Here is a 21436-nt window from a genome sequence, read left to right as displayed (position 1 = left end):
TTCATGATACTGTTGATTGAATAAAAAATGAAATTCTTCAAATCATCAATTTTGGGAAGGTCTACAGGTGAAAAGTAATAAGATTGCATTTATTCACATGTCAATTATTATTGAACGAAAATCAAAAATTAAAAGCTGTAAATGACCCCGACGACTTCTCCTACTGCAAATAAATATTATTTATTTATTTATAGCCATGCACAATTATTACACTTTTATGAAAAGGCACAACAGCCTTATGCTCAAAATTGTCCCTTTTCAAATTTATACTACAGTCCAAATCAAAGTTGAGCTACTACTTCAAAAAGCAAACAACTCTTCAATAAAAAAATATAATTATACCATAAAAAAAATTCCACATAGTTGAAAACAATTATTCAAAAAACTTAAATCTATAGCCCTACTATAATAAAGGAAATACTGGTTTATACATGTATGGGATAGAGTAATATTATGTTTGACGCATCATCACGTCCAAACTACTGGACCGATTAACTTGAAATTTTGCATAATATAGATTCTTAATTAATCAAGGATGCTTATAGATTATGGGTCTATTGACAAATCTCCGAAATTTCATTATGTCAAGCTTTCAGTTGTTCAAGGTGCACCCATGCGGAGCACAGGTTACCTATTGCTAGTTAAGAATGAAAATGAAGAATTTTGAACCGAAAACCTTGAAAAACAATGAAAGACTTGAAAACTTATCTGATTATTATTTTTTAATCTGTTTTTCTTGTAATTATTTAGTAATTGTTTGTCATTAATAAAGACATTTTTTATTATTATTATTATCATCATCATTATTATTAATGCATCTCATCTCATTTTCTTCAATAAAATGCTATGAGGGACGGTATCAAACGCTTTTGCTAGATCTTTTTTTTTTTTTTTTCTTCAAGATTACGTCCTAAAGACTCCAGTCATGGAGTATAAGTCAAGTCATGTTATTACATAATAATTCTAACACTAAGTAGTTCAACCTAGTTTAGGTTTGAAAGGAATTCTTGTACACTATAAAAAGCTTTATCAACTGAATATTTTTTCATTTGTTTTTTGAAAATCTTCAAATCATCATTACTTTTCAAGATTTGAGGTAGCTTGTTATAAAATTTCCTACCAATATAATCTGGTTTTTGTTCAAATAACCTACTATTGTGACCCATTATATGATAATCTGCTCTGTTTCGCGTATTATACTCATGAACATCTGAATTCTGGATCACACCACTCGTTTTCACATGCATTACAACTTCATATACATACAAAGATGGCACAGTTAATAGACCAAGCTTTTTAAATAAAGGCCTACAAGAGTCTAACCTATTCACTTTCTCTATACATCTGAGTGCCTTCTTTTGAATCTTAAACACTCTGTCCATATTTTGTTGAGATGAATTACCCCATACTAAAATAGCATACCTAATATGAGATAGTATAAGTCCATGGTAAGCAGTTAACAGTAGTTTTTTATCATTCAGCCTAGCAAGCTGCCGCAGGACAAATACCCCAGATGATATCTTATTACATATCCTCTCAATGTAAGGATGCCATGTTAATTTCCTGTCCAATAAAATTCCCAAGAATGCTACTTTCTCTTCTTGGTCTAATTCATTTTCCTCTACAAACACATTTATTTCTCTATCCTCTACTGAATTATGTTTACTTTTGAATTGTAGGAATTGACATTTCTTACTATTTATTGTTAATTGCCTTTGCTTCAAGAATTGGACAATTGACTGTACTCCAGTAAAAGCATTTATTTCTAGACTATCTAATAAATAATTGTTAAAGATAAGCGATGTGTCATCAGCAAACAACAGAGCTCTATGATCTTTTAACTCTTTTGGTAATTGGTTCACATACAACAGAAACAGTAAGGGACCCAGAATTGAGCCTTGAGGTACTCCAGCCTGGACCTCCAGTTTTTGAGATTTAATTTTTACTATTTCATTCCCATCCACCTTGGTAAGCTCAACACACTGGTTTCTACCTATGAGATATGATTCAAACCATTTTAGTTCTATACCATTCACACCTACAGTTTTTAGTATTTCCAATAATATTCTATGGTTCACACAATCAAAAGCTTTGGATAAATCAAGAAATATTGCGGCTGCCTTCTCACCTGAATCTATTATATCTATTAGTCTTTCAACAAGGGATACTATTGCAGTCTTAGTAGATTTCCCTTTCTGGAACCCATGCTGTTCATCACATATGAAATTAATTTCTTCCAGGTGCATCAATAACCTATTTAAAACTACTCTTTCAAAAATTTTACTTATTACATTTAGAATACTAATGGGTCTATAATTTTCAACTCTTTCAGAATCACCGCTCTTGAAAATTGGCAAAATTTTTCCTTGTTTCAGATCATCAGGGAAAATACCCTGCTCTAGTGAAGTATTAAGGAGATGCAATAAAGGGTCCAGTAATTCATTTTCACATTCTTTTAAAATTTTGCTTGAGACCCCATCCAATCCTACTGTTTTTTTGTTATTCAAATTTTTTATTATTCTTGACAACTCATCTCTTGATAATGGATGAAATTTAAATACCTTTTCAATTGGCTCAGCATTTAATGTAGTTGTATTATAAGTATTAGTGTTCAGTGACTTTTGGAGATTATATGCAACCTGTTGATAATATTTATTGAAAAAGTTACAAATGTCTATACTATCATCCATATAATTTCCATGTTCATCGATTATCCTAGGGACATTAGTAACTGTATCTTTTTGAGCTGCTCTCCTATTTCTATTAATTACCTCCCAAACAGCAGAGTTAAAATTGGTACTAGTTGTTAATATTTCAGCTGTTTTCTTACACTTAGCTTTCCTCACTTCTTTTGCATAGTTTTTCTTTAGACATTTGTATTTGACTTCACTCGGAACATCCCTCACTAATTTAAATTCCTCATAAGCTTCCCTAACAATATTTCTTTGAGTAAGAATATCTTCAGTTATCCATTCATCTACTTTGTTTAATTTACTTTTTACTTTGACTTTTTTTATCGGACAGCATACACTAATGTGAAATCTTAGAGTATCAATGAATTGCTTATATTTGTAATTTAGGTTACAACTGTTATAAACACTACTCCAATTTTCTTGAAGCAGTTCCTGCTTCAAACAATTTATATTTCCTAGCTCATATTGCTGAATTTCTTTCACAAAAGTTTTTTTTCTGCTTGGATTCTGGCCCTGCAACTTAACATCTAAAATTTGATAGTTATGATCTGATAGATCTGAGCTACCTAACCTGACATTACAACCTTCTATATTTGTGAGGATATTATCAATAATTGTCTGTGAAGTTCGAGTTACTCTTGTATATTCGTGGACCTTAATTTCTAAATTATTCATATTAATAATATCTCTAATATCCTCTGTCATTTTATCCTGCCTGGCAAAATCGGTATTGAAATCTCCTACTACTATAACATTTGTGAAACGAGCGGTTGTAATTTCCAAAAGTGTATGGAGCAGCTCACAAAATTTTTGCCAGTCTCCATTTGGTGACCTATAGATACCTAACACTGCTACCTCAAATCGATCATCAATTTTTAACCTTAGTCCCGTCACCTCTAAATCCATCTCAACAGAAAATCTCTTAACAAAATCCAGTTCATAAGTTTGGGTATGTTTAGCATTGCTAGTGAATATACATACACCACCACTTCTATGAGCTATTCTACAAAATTCTGATCTCAGTGAATAGCCTGGAATCCTAACTTGATTTATTTCCTTTATTTTTAAGCCATGCTCTGTGAAAATAACAATGTCAGGATCCTCCTGTTTAAGAAATACTTCTAATCTGTCAATTTTGTTGCGAAGATACTGAATATTTTGATGATAAATACTAAAAACCTTACCATCTTGTGCTACTCTATCTCTAGCATTTGTAGCTATTTCCCTTTCCCTGTTTTGAGCCAATTTACTAAAAAATCGTTATTTGTTTTTTTGACTGTTTTTAAACCAGAGGATTGCAAACGGCTTTCAATCAGCTCTGCCAATCTATTACAAAAGATTACTTTGCCAGATCGATTTAGATGCAACCCATGATTAGTGAAGTTATGTCTTTTCAGCCTTTCATTTAGAAAACAAATCCCCAGTTGTTTAGAATTCTTATTTTTTAGGCTGTTGATTGTATTATGGATTGATTTGTTTGTCGAATTGATTGCTTCATTTAATTCTGGCCTATCAAACCTATTAGGAATAGTACTTATTATTAAGTTTGTTTTTTTGCTGAGTGGCACAATTTCCTTGATTTTTTCTGTTACTTGAGGAAGATGATTCAAGTTAGGTTCATTTATATTATTTGAGCCACCCAGTACAATTAGATAGTCATTTTCATCAAAGTCTTTAGTTTGTTCCCTAGCTGACTCTACAACTGCATTAATTGATGCACTTGGCTTGAAAAAACATTGGACATCAAATTTATTTTTTAATCTTTTATCAAGGAGATCACTGCAATCACGTCCATGACTGGACGTCAGTAGCAGAACTCTCCCTTTCCTATCTTTATTTCCCTCAGCTATATTTTTGGTTGCTGTCTTCAAAACCTCACTGTACGTTTTATTTCGACCATTTTCAGAGCATTTCCCATCATTTAGGTTAGATTCTATTTTTTGCATTTGGACGGAGGTTCTATCATACATTTAGTATTATCAAATTTAGATTTTAGTTTCTTTATTTCCTCCGACATTAGACTACATTGATTTTTTAGATTTAGTATTTCTTTTTTATGGTCTTCATCTTGTAATTTTATAATCAGTTCCAAAGATTTAATTTCTTCTACCATCCCTAACCTTTCTTCCTCAGACGTTTTTAGAGTTACTTCTAATTGGTTTTTTAAATTAGTGTGGCTACTTTGTAGTTGAGCAACTTTTTCGGCTAAAGTAGTTTGAAGAACTGGGGTTTTTGGTTTTTGCGTTTTTGAATTTTGGTTTTGGGAACGCGTAAGTACTCCCGCTATGTTTACATTTCTATTATTAACCTTCGGTGTTCTACTTGAGCTCATCTTCCTATCTAAGAAATTATATTACTTGCAATAATAATAATTGATTTATAAATGATAGGATTTTAATTTGGTTATAATTTTAGTCAAGTAAACTATCTATGTTTATTTTTAAATCTCGAAAACCTAACCTCAAACTAACCTCTAAACGGTGTTTGGCTTATTAAAATAGAATTAAGAATTAAAATCTAAAACAAAATGATAAAACGTGATCAAGAAACAATTAATAATGAAATAAACACAAAATTTGTACTTATCCGTGACTATTTATAACACAAAATCTTCCAAAACCCAGGAGCGAAATTATGTAGGACTTTCATTCACAACCTCTCAAGGTCAACTCTAAGAATCTAAGAATACAGCCAATGTTTTTTGTTTAGAGTTGAAGTTTTCATCTATCAATTTGGATTCTATAATTTACCTAATCATGTAATTACTTATACAAAGTGAATCAAGTGTATGGGAACCCTTCAATAAGTTGGAGACTGTTGTAGATATAATGCTGTAACTCTCAGGATAAGTTATTGGTCAAATACTCTACCTTTTGACGTACAACTGAATTTTAACCCCTCATAAGGAGACTTAGGGTTTGTAACTCGAATATTTTATTTTAGATTTCATACGAAGATATCCCATGGTTTGTAGAATTCATTCAAAGATTGAAATTTAGGTATCAAATTGTGACGTTGTTTAACAAGTTCAGATGATACTGTATCATATTGTGGTGATACTGTACCATTTTTTGGTGATACTGTCCCATTTAAAATGATACCATAGAGGAAAGATAGCATAAGAAGATATCCCATGGTGTACTAGGACTTTCATGTTCCAAATTTCTAGCTGATTTATTTATTTCATTAAAATCACAAATCATAATAATTATAATATATAATATCAATGGGAGTAGACAACAGGCATAGCTCAAAACTGTCTTCTCCAAATTTTTACAAAAATAAAAATTGAAATGTAAACATCACAATAATCCAGAGGAATAGAACTCCTCGCCTTGAACTTGTCTGTGTAGATGATACTGTATCATATTGTGGTGATACTGTATCATTTTGTGGTGATAGTGTATCATTTTGTGGTGATACTGTACCATTGAAGGTGATATCATAGAGAAAATATACCAGTGTGTGAGGAGGGTATGCTAACTCTTCTCTTTGGTATCACCTTGAATACAGTATCATCACACATGATACAGTATCACCATAAATGATACAGTATCAATTTTCAGTTGGAAAAGAAACACTTTTCTGTCACTTCAGAATTTTAAATCCGAACTTTTTTTTAATGGGAAGGTGGACTTGTAATACAACATTTAGGTACAGAATTTGAGGATAAAATGAGTGGCGGAAACTGCACATCGATATCTCAAACCATTCCAAAGTTATCCACATTTATAGAATAAAAAATAATGGAAAAATGAAATGAACAAGTAGAGTCTGATCGTAGTTTCAAATATGTTGCCGCCAATCGTCACTATGTTATTCCCCTGAATTATTCTCATTTAAGAATGGGGCTCACAGTTCAATGAGCAAGGAAAGTTGTGTGAGTGTATCACACCAGATTTTTATCAATATTGAAAAAATTAGCCCTTAGTGAAAAGTGAAGTGATTTTATAGATAGTATTATAGTGGGATAACAAACCAATGAAAGACTTACTGTGTTTATTTGCTCTCCAAAGTCATGCGGGGTGTGATGGGTCCTTCCTCACCTAGTGGGGGCGGTGAAAACGGGGTGCAGGCCGAGCGCCCCACCCAGGTGTGGCGGTATGAACCGTCCAACCATACGAGATGGTAGGTATGAATTATTCTCATTTAAGAATGGGGCTCACAGTTCAATGAGCAAGGAAAGTTGTGTGAGTGTACCACACCAGATTTTTATTAATATTGAAAAAAATAGCCCTTAGTGAAAAGTGAAGTGATTTTATAGATAGTATTATAGTGGGATAATAAACCAATGAAAGACTTACTGTGTTTATGTGCCCTTCCAAGCTAAAGCATGTCTGGACGGGTCCTTGTTCATCACCTGTGGGGGGGGGGGCGCTGAAAACTGGACGCAGGCCGAGCGTCCCACCCAGGTGTGGCAGTAAAAACCATCCAGCCAGACAAGCCTGTAGGTATGTCTCTGATGAAAACCTGTTTTTGTATTTACATCTGCAACATGAAGAAACAAACTCAATTTGTATCAGCAGGAAATTAATGAATGGATAGAAAAAAATTCACGTACCCTGTTATAAAAATAAGATTTTTTCTTCATTTGAGAGCAGCCCTAACGAAATCAGTTACTGTTCGCGCGCCAGCTCCGGACCCCTGGGTGGAATGCGATTACTAGTAGTCATCACAGAGAATGCAATTATTGTATTTGCGAACGTGCTGCTCGATTAGATGATCTCTATCGACAGCACATTTGAGAGTAACCCACTACTTTAAAGTACGCTGTCTTCATTTCGCTGTCTTCAAGTAGACAAAAACGTATTATTATTAGTAGCTGCGATTCTATTTCAGAATAATTTTTTTGAAACATTGTCTACAACTTGGAAATTTCTAAACTTGGTAAAAAAAAAGAACAATTTTGTTTAAAATGTCATCAACAAAGTTTCAAAACCATTATACTGTAAGATTTGTTTCAGGTTTTTTGGAATGTTTAATTGCCAATGGATAGGCAGCTGGAGAGTTGGATCAAAATTTTAAAATGTATTGAAATTATAAAAATATTAACAAAATTATGATAAAAAACAATCAATTATTCATACAATTACATACCCTATACTATTCTGGAAGAGGTCGAGCGTAATCGTCTGAGTCTTCTTCGTCATCAGAGCCAGAATCATCTTCTTCATCATTATCACTGGAACTCGAAGACTCATCTTCGTTGTCCCCAAGGGAAATGGTGATATTGTCTATCACATCAGATATGATACCATCATTCTGCCAATACATTTTTTCATTTTCTACTACTTTCTCGCAGTACTTGGTCCAATCTGCACCTGTGAGTGTTGAAACTGCTTCTTCGGCTAGCTCCATCAGTCTCTTCAAACACAAATTACCGTCACAGTTTTTACTCCTTACATAATTTTTTACACTGGCCCAGGCATACTCAATGGCATTCAAGTCGCACATGTATGGAGGTAGCCTTATCACTGTATGATTGAAGCTTGAAATATATTTATCAATTCGAAAAGTTTTTTCTCTGGGCTTATGCAATTGTATCAATGGGACCAATTGTTCTTTTCTCATTGTCATATCGCACTCGACTCCTTTCTTTTGTAAAAAATCGATCATGTCTTTTTTCACTGAGTATTTTGTAGGAACTTTTTCAGCCAGAACAGAATGGTATGGAGCATTGTCCATAACAACTATCGAGTTTGGAGGAAGATTCGGAAGGAGGAATTTCTCCTTCACCCACTTCTCAAAATTAACATTATTCATCTGACCATGATAGTCCCAAGTTGTAATACCCGCTCTATAAATTAATTTTGCACCACTCAAAAATCCCGATGCACTCCCAGCATGTAAGACGATTAATCTATTTCCTGCCGAATAGTTCTCTTGAACACCAAATATCTCGTCTGATTGCCAGCATTTTTTGACAGTTACGTTGCTGTCAATCCATGTTTCATCGAGATAGAAAATTTCTCTTCCTGTTTCGCGCAAAGCCTTCATCTCAATTAAGTATTTGTAACGCCAATTCACAATTTCAGGTTTCTCTATCAAAATTCGTCGTTTGCTTCTACATTTTCTCCATTTAAAGCCAATACTTTTTAAAACTTTTCGTAGAGAGCTTTCTCTCCAGGGAAAATGTATTTTATTTTGTACAATAGGGAGAAGCTTCCTAATTGTTGGGACAACTTTCTCTGTTTTATAGAAATCGTGCACTATATTACGTATTACACATTTATCGAAATCATCTACAAATAATGTTCTATTATTCTCAAGCTCCCCCAACACTGGGTAATAGATACAATCTTGAGGAGCACTTGATGGATATTCCACATTCGGTCCTATTTCCCAATCCACTGGTTTTAGGCCATATCTTGTTGGAACCAAGTTGAATTTTGTGATACAACCGTGACTCCAGTTGTGCTTCATTTGGTTACGTTGTTGAATAATCTGTTTGTGAGGATTGGATGCTGGTAAAGTGGGGGATGGACTCTGATTGAGTGATGTATTTGAATCAGTGATTATAAGCACAAGAGAATATGCGAGGTTTGCAACACACTGTAGTCACCACTGTGATGTGAGTAGATTAATTGTTTTAGATCATTGTTTCGATGCATTTGAATGAAAATGTTATAGTTTAGTTTAGTTTAATTTTTGTCATGTAACACTACATAATCAAGCAAAGCTTGGTAGTATATGACACGTCAAAAAGTATTGAGTATAATACTAAAAAAAAATAAGAGAAAAAAAGAAGAAAATCAGAACATACAAAGTAGTTGAAAATATATGCCATCAAAAAATACCTACACGTGCCAACAGTTGAAGCTTTCCTCTACACTGTTCTGAGATGCATCAATCAATTTAGCTTTTATTGCATTCTTAAACCTTTTTGGGCACTCAATACATTTTATTTCAATAGGAAGAGTAAATAAAGAAATAAATAATCCCATCAATCTAAAAAATTCTATGAGCAGCATTGAAATCATTTTAACATGTTTTAAAACTGCTTTGAACACTTTTGAAAGCAGTTTGCAATAAGTTTGGTGTTAAAATGGTTCTAAAACAACTTTAAAAACAGTTTTCAAACTTGTTTCAGTTGACCCGACTAACAGATTATAAAACTAATATGAACAGCAGTTTTAAAACATTTTAAAATCAGATTTTCGGACAAATTGTAAAACTTATGTTATAATTTGTTTTAAAACTAGTTTTTTAAACATATTTCAAAACTTATAATATAATCAGTTTTACAAACTTTTACTTCGCGCAAATGTTTTGAAATGTTTAAATCCCCACTCACATCATCACCCTCTCCATAGAAAGCCCCCTAACTGGTTTTGAGACGTTACCAATGTAGTCTGAAATCTCCAGCCAGCTGATAAGATTCTGAGTGCAAATTGAAAGTCAAGTGCCGGTTTCTGAGCTTGAGGTTTAGCTAAGTTCTAGATTTTAACCGGCTTTTAACTCTGGAGTCAGAAAATTGGCTTTCTGAGTCAGGGCGTTAACGTAGTCGAGGACTTAACAGACTCCAAAGCTTAGAAGATAAACCTGTGACTCAGGAAGTCGATTTGGACCCGAGCGCTTATTTTAGTCCTGGACTCTGTCTGGTCTTAGTCCAGAACTCATAGATCCCGAGCTCGGAAACCCCTAAATCTCTGACAGTCTTGACAGTCGCCAATTGTGTTTCGTTTTTGAAACGGTATGCATCATGTGTTCAAGGCATAATAATTAGGGTACTTTTTAGGTGCGCTTTCCAAGAGATGAAAGTGAAAACGTGACATTATTGAGGAAAGTTTCAAGAGCTTTTATAGCTCAAGTGCTGACAAAGAAAAGACGTTCACAGCTTCCTTGGCAATTACCTTCGTGACGTTTCAAAACCAGTGAGTGGGCTTTATATCTGTAGAGGGTGGTGCTCACATACCTGCAAGCAGCAATTGGATTTCATGTTCTATTAAAAAAAAATTAAATTCATGTACCATAATGGGATTTTTGTGACCCCATAGTGAAGCGTGCGAACCTGTTAGTTAATACATAGTAAACTATGAGTAGCTCTTTAGGTCACATATCCAGATGATTTGAAATTTAGAAAAACAACTTGAATTGAATAATTCGAGCCCCATATTCTCAATTTACTCATTTAATGTGCGTTGCTATAGTAGCCATATTTGTCAAATAACTAAATAGGCCACCCTTTTCATACGAACTATTGAACGAAAATCCAAATTAAATGCTGAATAGTAGTGTTATAAATAGTGTTATAAATGCTGAATAGTGTTTTTGAATAGTAGCGCTCATCCAAATTCCATCTAGCTGTTTACCCTGTTGCCAATATTTGCAGTAGTGTCTTCGGGGTGAATTACAGCATTTAATTTGGATTTTCATTTAATAATAATTATTAATTCATTAGCATTTGAATAATTGCAATATCTCAGTAATTTCCATCTGTAGACTGGCTGGCCGCTATGGCTTCGTATAAAATGAGCGCTGCTATCCAGGGATTGTCATTTCGGTGTAAGGGTAAGCATTTCTGACCGGCAATTAGGAGGTACTGGGTTCGATTCCCTGGCTGACAAATAATTTTTGAATAGTAGCGCTCATCGAATTTCCATCTAGCTGTTTACCCTGTTGTCAATATTTGCAGTAGCATAAAAGTCTTCGGGGTGAATTACAGCTTTTAATTTGGATTTTCGTTTAATAATAATTATTATTTGGGGTTTTCAGCACACTGGATGAGGAGGATGACATTTCAAGGGTCCAGGTTCCACAAGAATGAAACTTAGATGAATACATTTCATCAATCAATCATTTTATTCAGTAAAAAGCATTACAAAATTGGTCCCGCTAAACCTAAAAGATTTTACAGCAGGTGCCTACTTTTTCTTTTATCGTCTGCACATCGAGAACTCTTATATTATCAATACCTGGAGATTTGTTTTTATTCAAGTTATTGATTATTTTCAAAACATCATCTGAGTTTGCTTTTTTAATATGAAGACTTTGATTTGTAGGTGTATGTATATTTTGCATTAGTATATGCGGGCATTTGTGTACTATATTGTTTACATTCCTCCTGAATGATTCCGCAAATTCATCACAGATATTTTCCTTAGAAAACAAGCCATCAAACTCACGTAAGATAGAGTGGTCAGAGTCATCTCTTGCCCTTCGCCCCAGAATCCCATTTATGCATTTCCATTTCAGTTTGATGTCGTTCTATGTATTTTGAAAGTTCATTATGATGAAATCTCTTTTTCTATTTTTTATTAATTTATTCACTCTATTTCTGAACGCACAGTATTGTATTTTGAAAGTAAATTAATTAAGAAAGAAACTAATTATTTTTCCAATATCTAAATAATCCATCCCTCTCTTTATAATCCATCTCCCACACATTGCGGTCTGACCTTTACTTGTTTGTTGAATTAAAGAAATAATCAACTTGGATGAATTTTTTCGAAAACTCTTCCGTAGAAAATTATTCTATTCAATTTTATTGGGCTACTTCATCTACTTTGTAGGAACGTACCCTAAAGAGCAGGTTCCGTTCAAGTATACGTTACAAGTCGCCTTGTTCGTCTATGCTTGCATAAAATTGATGGATAATTTGTTCACCTATAAGGAAGTGTTGGTATTCTACATGTCTACGTTCCTGATTATTAATTACAGTCATTATTTGCCAAATGCGGATCCGATTACTACAAACCCGAAATACATTCGCCAGCAAATGCAAGATGGCTATTTTATCGTTACACAGACAATGGACATTTATGCCTTACTGGTATTTATGGAAATTTGTATGCGTCTTCGGGAAAACAGACAGCGTTAGTTTCGACGTCTGTGAGGAGAAGGAGAAGGGAGAAGAGAAAGAGAAGGAAGAGAAGAAAAATTAGATTAAGTTCGTATCGTTCATTTGTTTAATGTATTATGATGAGGTTGGCATCAATATTCAAATAGGTCTTCCCATTTTCATAAAAATGGGTTGCAAAAGATGATTGCGAAGTCTGTGAGAAGAAGGTAGAACAGAAAGAGAAGGAGAAGGAAAAATAGATTAAGTTTATTTCGTTCATTTGTTTAATTTATTTTGTATAAAGTTCATATCGTTCACTTGTTTTATAAATTATGATGAGGTTACCATCCATATTAAAATAGGTTTGCCCATTTTCATCCAAATGGGTTGCAAAAGATGATTGCGAAGTCTGTGAGAAGAAGGTAGAACAGAAAGAGAAGGAGAAGGAAGAGAAGAAAAATTAGATTAAGTTCGTATCGTTCACTTGTTTTATGTATTTTGTATTAAGTTCATATCGTTCACTTGTTTTATGTATTATGATGAGGCTGGCATCAATATTCAAATAGGTCTTCCCATTTTCATAAAAATGGATTGCAAAAGATGATTGCAAAGTCTGTGAGGAGAAGGAGAAGGGAGAAGAGAAAGAGAAGAGAAGGGAGAAGAGAGAGAAGAGAAAGAGAAGGAGAAGGAAAAATAGATTAAGTTTATGTCGTTCACTTGTTTAATGTATTTTGTATTAAGTTCATATCTCGTTCATTTGTTTAATGTATTATTCAGTTCATATCGTTCACTTGTTTAATGTATTATGATGAGTTCATTGGCATTAATATTTAAATAGGTCTTCCCATTTTCATCCAAATGGGTTGCAAAAAATGATTCTGTTGTTTCTGAAGCCTGGATGTGATCTGTAAATCTTTGTTTCAAGGATTGGCCAAGCCGTCCTATGTAAAATTTGTTACAATATGATAATTTTATCTGGCATACTCATCCAGGCTCCAAGGAGGCTATATAAATAAAATTATATAATATATATATATTTAAACTGATTATATAAGTCGGTTGTCATCCATTCATTCTTAAGAATAGTGTCATCATTTGAACGAATTTTATTAGAGTTATCTGTATCATTGCAGAGTGGAACTATTAGATGAAGAGTACATGCGATAATGTAGTGGTCTGAAATTTTTACGTTGATAACGCTGGTGTCGACATCAACATCATAATAAGTCCTGACAAAAATATGGTCGATGCATGATTTGGTTATTATGTTTAACCTAGGCTCTTCACGAGTAACAATGGAGATACCTTTAATACATCCAAATGAATTTAGCGTTGAATAGATTCATATAAATTAATATTATGCTCATTCCTTTTCAAAAGATCTAGGTTTGTATCTCCCACTATAACAAGGTTCGACCTATTATCAAATTCTAGAATCAAGTTCTCCAGATCTGAAATAAAATCAATCTTTCTAACACAATGAGGTCTATATAAAGCTATTATATTAAATTTATATCCGCTTATGGAAAGGTTAAGGCTCAAATATTCGAAATTTGTTATAACACTTTGAGGGTTGAAGATATTGTAAGAGATTTCTTTTTTAAGAAAATAGCCAAATCCATGTTCATTACTTTTAGCAGGGAATTTGAAGATAGATTTATAGCCTCGTATTCTAAAAGTACTGCTTATAGAACTGTCAATGTTTATTACATTAATAAATATTTTAAGAATTTATAACCTGTGTTTCTCTGTGAGTCGACCACCTATCACGCTGTATATTTACTGTTTTAACAATGACACTGTATTTTCAAACTCTGTTAATGAAAAAAGTTGAAATTACTTTCAAGATAACTTTGAGTTATCTAAATTACCAAATTATAGCCTATTTTATTCCAATGTAACTCTCAAGTTCTAAAATATTTGTTGTATAGTTGATCGAACATAGTGAGGTCTATGTTACATCTCGACTTGCTTTTGTCTGTCTGTATGTAACGCGATTACGGCCAAACGCGTTGATAGAATTCGATGAGATTTGGCAGGAATATTCCTTTTTCAACTGCGCGTCGATGTTGAAAGTTTTTTGAAATTTTGCATTTTAAGGATAATATAAAAAGAAAAGGGATTCCTCCATACTCTGGTATCACTATATAATTTTATAAATATATATATCATCTACTTTGAAGATATAGGATCAATCAGACTGTGGAATTATTCATAATCAATCAGCTGACAAGTGAATTCAAGTGCATTCATTACACAGATGTCCAGCCGTGTCTATTTCTATAAGGTAGGGTTTCAATATTTTTTATGAAGCGTGCTCATCATTATCAATATTGTCACATTTGAAAAACAAATTTAATAGGTGATTGAAAATAAAATAAAAAATGATTAAATGAACAAAATAATGCCAAAGAAATTGAAAACAATCTTGTTCACTCCACTTTTTTAACACAATGTAATGCGTGACTAGTTTGTGCATTCGCTATACAACCACATTCATAAACTAAGGGCCGGTTGCTGAGTTGGGGTTTATCTCTTGCATTGGCCAAAAACGCTTTTAGCAAGAGATAAACCAGAACTCATAAACCATGCAGCCCTAAGTAAATTTCCTGTCAACTCCTTTTGGAATAAGTTTTAACATCAGTCTAAAACTGATTGTAAAACTTATGCACAAACTGGTGATGACTCTTAAGTAAAATAAGTTTTAACATCAGTCCACAACTGATAGTAGAACATTGTAAAACTTTTAAAAACTCATGGTGACTCTTTCTAAGATAAGTTTTGACACCAATCTACAACTTTTTTTAAAACTGATGGTGACTCTTTCTAAAATAAGTTTTGACACCAATCTACAACTAATTGTACAACTGTTTAAAACTGTTTTTAAAACTGATTGTGGCTCTTTTTTAAACAAGTTTTAACACAAGTCTACAAGTGATTGTAAAACAGTGTAAAATTACTTTTAAAACCATTTTAAAACTAGTTTTATTACGGAAGTGTTGGGAATATAATAAGTTTAAAACCTGTTTAAAACTGATATCAAAAGGTTTTAAAACTTGTTTTAGCTTATTGCCTTGCTGCTTGGGCCAGGCACCTGGTGGTTACATACCTCGAGTGTTTGGTCATTCAATTCTAAATGAATGCTTCACATAATTATGCAGTCATGTAGATAGATAGGTAGTATAATAATTTTTTTCTCAAAAGTACAATTCTTTTTTATTCTCAAATTCTTTTATTATTCATTGTGGCATGGGGCTGAATAAATCTATAGCCGCCTATTCCATTGTGCTAATGTTTTCGATTCAATTTTCAGTTTCAATCTACTTAACTTGCCAGTGTACAGTCAAAAGCTGCAAAACAACCTTTTGAAAGCCATTCACGAGTGCTCGGAGGGCTTCGGATTTGCTTAATCCACAGAGCAAATACTCTAGTGGGGGGGGGGGCCTGGACAACCGACTTGGAAAGGGGGGGGGGGTTTCTTGTGAACAGCCATTGCACAAGTCATACACTTGTCATACAAAACAAGACCCTAAGAACAGTACTGGGAGATGACAGACTGGATCACTGTAAGCCGCTCTTTGAAGAATATCAACTACTGACTTTAATCACACTGTATATTCTTGAGACCAAGATCCTGATCAATACTGATGTGGAACTGTTCAATAATGATTTTTATCTTAAGTTTGATTTAAGAGAAAAGACAAAAAACGACAAAAGACGGGTTGATTCTCACAGCTTCCAATCAAGAACTAGCCTGAGAATTTTATTCCTAATAATTATACTAATTCTTGACAATCAATTTAACTTGACTTTTCAACTTTAAGGAATCGACTATACATATTTAAAAAGATTGATCTATCTAAGATGTAGATAAATAAATTGGTCAAGATTTTGTTTAATTTTATCTTGAGATTCAATTTAATAAAACGTTTGATAATATTTGTTCATTGATTTACCTGTTTCCTATAGAAAACTCATTTTCTGAGGAAAACTTTTTTTATACTTGGTCCATCAAACTTATATTTTATTTCAATGCTTAAACTACAAATTTATTATATTATTTTGGTTGTGACTACTTGGAGTGTTTCCAATATGGATTTAAACCACAATATCGTCTTCATAACCAATATCGTCTATTAACTCCTAATCCAGACTAAATACCACGAGAATCAATAAGAGAATCCTTCTTCTATCTAAAATTAAATTAATGTAAACTACTAATGTATTTTAATGTAACTTGGAATAGGCCTGTAGCTAGGTGTAGTTTGGCTCCTATAGCATGTATATTGTTTTTTTCCCGTCTCCCATGTATATAGGTTAAAATTCCCATCAAGGAAAAGCACCCTTCCGGATACAAAATTCTATGACAATGACAAAACTGTATAATATAAATAATCTATCAATCCAGTTCGATTCAGCAAGCAACTTTTGATTGCATGGTGAATCTCAGACACGATTATGACAAAGGTGACAGAGGACCAACCCCAGGAAGAATACACATATAAATAAATATCAGGCCTTGTGGCAAAGCCTAATGCACCTAAGTAGAGAGAAATTGAGACTTCTGGGACAACCTTGACCTTGTTTCCAATGTTCAAGGTCACCAAACCTAAGCTGGACCACCCAAACCTTGTTTCCAAAGGGCCCCCTAACTCTCCCACCCACACCCAAACCCCCCACCCACAGAATGCAGAATGAGAAAAGTCCTTTGACATTTTTTTATAACTCTAATAAAAAGGGTGTTAATGGGTAAAATATTTGGAAATTATAAAAAAAAATATTTCTAATTAAAAAAAATTATTTTCTATCCCAATTGATGTATTTTGATGGGAAGGATAAGAAATGTCTTTTGATATTTTTCAATTAATGAGATAATTGAGAAAAACTGACTCACATTGTAAGACTTTGAAAAAATTCCCTCTAAATATTTTTTTTGAAAATATCATTAAAAAATATATGGATGTTATGTATCTCAGAATAAGAAAAGTCCTTTGATATTTTTTGATAACTCTGATAAGAAGGGTGTTAATGGGTAAAATATTTGGAAATTATAAGAACATATTTTTAATTAAAATAAATTATTTCCTATTGCAATCAATGTATTTTGATTAGATGAATAAGAAAGTTATTTTGGAATTTTTTGATAACTATCTTAACAAGATAATTGAGAAAAACTGACCCACAGACTTTCACTCAAGAAATTTCCTTCGATATTCCAAATAAATAGCCTATCAAATTGAAATATTATTTCAAAGAATGATTGAAACAGCAAAATTATGGTTAGGCCTATTAGCAGAATAGTGTCGAATTGAACAAATTAATATGAGTATTACAATTTTTATATTTATTAATACATCTTCATTTAATACCTATATGCTTTGACGTATTATTTACATGAATTACTTAAGTAGCCCTACCCTAGGTCTATGTATAGACCTACAGTATGATAAGTTTTGCCTACCCAGTTTTTTATGTCTAGAACCACCACTGGAGCTGGGTGCAATTCGGTGCACAATTTTAAATTACTTGATTGAACCTGGTTCCAATTCAATTGCAGGATGCAGAGGAGGAAATACCAGTGGGAAATCTGATTTCATTTTATTTTGTCAATTCTATGTGAAGACAAAAATTTTACAAAACTACATCTGCACCAACCCTTTTATATGGGTGTGAAACCAGGGTGCTGTCAGGGCCAGAGGAAAGTAGACTACACCCAAGCAGCATTGAAATCATTTTAACATGTTTTAAAACTGCTTTGAACACTTTTAAAAGCAGTTTGCAATAAGTTTGGTGTTAAAATGGTTCTAAAACAACTTTAAAAACAGTTTTCAAACTTGTTTCAGTTGCCTCCACTAACAGATTATGAAACTAATATTAACAGCAGTTTTAAAACATTTTAAAATCATATTTTTGGACAAATTGTAAAACTTATGTTATAATTTGTTTTAAAACTAGTTTTTTAAACATATTTCAAAACTTATAATATAATCAGTTTTACAAACTTCTACTTTGCGCAAATGTTTTGAAATGTTTTAAAACTTATCTCACCATCAGTATATATGTCACCATATAACGCCCATTTTAAAAATCCCCCCCTGGCCCCCCTGGTTACCCATTAGATATTTTATCACATAAATTTATAGATAGCCTAATAATTTTGGTAGATTTTCAATTTTCCCGAAACAACGTATTTTTGATGACTGATTCGGGTGTAGAAATGAATTTCCAGCACTTTTTGCCTCTTGCAAAAATCGTCTACAGCATACCGTTAACGATATATAGACGTTTTGCGGTGATTTTAAATGCAGTAAAAAACTTGGTAGGCCTAATAATTTTGGAAGATTATCAATTTTCCCGAAACAACGTATTTTTGATGACTGATTCGGGTGCAGAAGTGAATTTCCAGCAATTTTTATCTTTGGAAAAATCGTCTTCCATGCACCGTTAACGATATTATAGATCATTGCGGTAATTTTAAATGCAGTTAAGGACTTGGTAGCCTAATAATTTTGGCAGATTTTCAATTTTACCGAAAAAACTTATTTTTGATGACTGGTTCGGGTGTAGAAATGAATTTCCAGCACTTTTTGCCTCTTGAAAAAATCGTCTACAACGCACCGTTAACAATATATAGACCTTTTGCGGTAATTTTAAATGCAGTTAGAAACTTAGTACCGTAATAATTTTGCAGATTTTCAATTTTCTCGAAACAAGGTATTTTTGATGACTGATTCGGGTGTAGAAGTGAATTTCCAGCACTTTTTGTCTCTTGCAAAAATCGTCTACAACGCACCGTTAACAATATATAGACCTTTTGCGGTTATTTTAAATGTAGTTAAAAACTTTGTAATAATTTTGCAGATTTTCAATTTTCTCGAAACAAGGTATTTTTGATGACTGATTCGGGTGTAGAAGTGAATTTCCAGCACTTTTCGTCTCTTGCAAAAATCGTCTACAATGCACCGTTAACGATATATAGACATTTTGCGGTAATTTTAAATGCAGTTAAAAACTTGGTAATAATTTTGCAGATTTTCAATTTTCTCGGAACAATGTATTTTTGATGACTTATTCGGGTGTATAAGTGAATTTCTAGTACATTTTGTCCTCTGCGAAAATCCTGTCAGACGTGCCATTAACGTGCTACTGACGTTTAAATTTTTTTTAATATTGTATTTTATCAAAAAAATCCTTTTCTGAAAGGAGCTGTGGTGATAAAATTTTCCAACACAGAAGAAGAAAAAGACATGGAAGCAGTAATCAAAGACTGGCTGAAGTCTTCTAAAATTCGGTTTACCAGCAAAGAGAAATCAAAGTACGGTAAGTCTCAATTTTTAATTTTTTAAAACAGAATATAAAGTCAAACAATTTTTTTCTATGGGTGATGCCCACATAAGCTCTAGGCTTGTGCTAATCATTAATAGTTAGTAATTATACAGGGTGAGTCATATGTATGGGAATCTTTCAATAAATTAGAGACTGTTGTTGATATAATACTGTAGCTTTCAGGATATGTTACTGGTCAAATACTCTAACTCTTGACGTATGGTACAACTGAATTTCAACCCCTTCATAAGGGGTTGAGTAGGTTCAGAATCTATAATATGGTGACTCAATAGTTTTAACTGGAAAATTTTAATGTAAACGCCTATTGTGTGGTACATTATTTTAAAGGGCTTTTTAAAACAAGAAACATTACATCAATTGAAATGTACTTTGAAACTTGAATCCAAAACGGTGGCTGATTGAAGTTACAGTTTGTAAAGAAATGAGGGGTTGTAATTCGAATATTTTTAATGTAAACACCCATTGTGTGATACATCATTATAAAGGCCTTTTTAAAACTAGAAAGATGACATCAATAAAAATCTTCTATGATACTTTTATCCAAAATGGCGGCTGATTGATTTTTATCAATATTATTTCTTTAAAAATAATTTTATTATTTCAATTTTTATTCAGTCTGATGTAAAATTATTGTAAAGTTAGGGTAGAGAATTTACTTCACATTATATTGTCGTTATTCAAAAGTTTTATAAGATTTATAGTTTTTTAATGTAAAAATAAAGAATTTAAAAGGTTATTTATTCAGAATAATTAAGGTAATCTATATGAACTAAACTTTGCCACACTGTCTCCATATAACCTAGTCACTTTATTTCCTTACTGTTTTATTACACGAAGATGGTTATGTGCAGCAGTGTTTACTACACACGGTCAAACTCCTGAGTTGAGTCAAGAGATTCACTTAATATTTTACAAAATTCAAGCCTATTACTTTTTAGGTGCGCTTTCCAAGAAATGGAAGGTGAAACCAGAGACAATATTGAGAAAATTTTCAAGAGCTTTTTAGCTCAAATGCAGACGAAAAAACGTTCACAGCCTCGGTAAGTGATGCTTATTATTCTTAATAATAAGAGAGTGTGATTGTTTGTGTGCCGTTTATTTGTTAGCGAAATGCAAACTTAGTTTTTGCTTCACATTTTGAAAAACGGTGATGATTTCAATTTTCAAATTTTGCATGTATTATCAAATAGAAAATATCAATCTTGTTCACATCGAAGCCCAAATTTCAAATTTATTTATAGATTTTATAATTAATGCTTAAAGTTCATGAACATCAAGTATGATTTAGGATGATAAAAAGGTATGATCAGTCAGTTTAAAATTACACAAGAAATTTCACCACGGGTGCTTCTGTAATCTTTAAATCCCCACTCACATCATCACCCTCTCCATAGAAAGCCCCCTAACTGGTTTTGAGACGTTACCAATGTAGTCTGAAATCTCCAGCCAGCTGATAAGATTCTGAGTGCAAATTGAAAGTCAAGTGCCGGTTTCTGAGCTTGAGGTTTAGCTAAGTTCTAGATTTTAACCGGCTTTTAACTCTGGAGTCAGAAAATTGGCTTTCTGAGTCAGGGCGTTAACGTAGTCGAGGACTTAACAGACTCCAAAGCTTAGA

The 21436-nt window shown here is 32.9% G+C and overlaps 1 protein-coding gene across 4 annotated transcripts in view; it reads right to left on the bottom strand.

Moving 5' to 3' along the window:
* The window catches only part of LOC120354748, a 51509-nt gene that overhangs the window by 16796 nt on the left and 13277 nt on the right, over window positions 1-21436 (bottom strand). For 3 of the 4 annotated variants that reach the window (XM_039442224.1, XM_039442223.1, XM_039442225.1), the window contains one exon: window positions 6998-7181. In XM_039442224.1, the coding sequence (XP_039298158.1) occupies window positions 6998-7181 (184 nt within the window). Of the gene's footprint in view, window positions 1-6997; window positions 7182-7790; window positions 8379-21436 lie in introns of those variants that run through there. The other variant, XM_039442222.1, reaches the window with a different exon arrangement.

This window comes from Nilaparvata lugens, chromosome X (assembly GCF_014356525.2).
Source record: "Nilaparvata lugens isolate BPH chromosome X, ASM1435652v1, whole genome shotgun sequence".
NCBI lineage: Eukaryota > Metazoa > Arthropoda > Insecta > Hemiptera > Delphacidae > Nilaparvata > Nilaparvata lugens.
The sequence above is the reverse complement of the archived record's forward strand: the minus strand, read 5'-3'. Positions and strand labels throughout refer to the sequence as shown.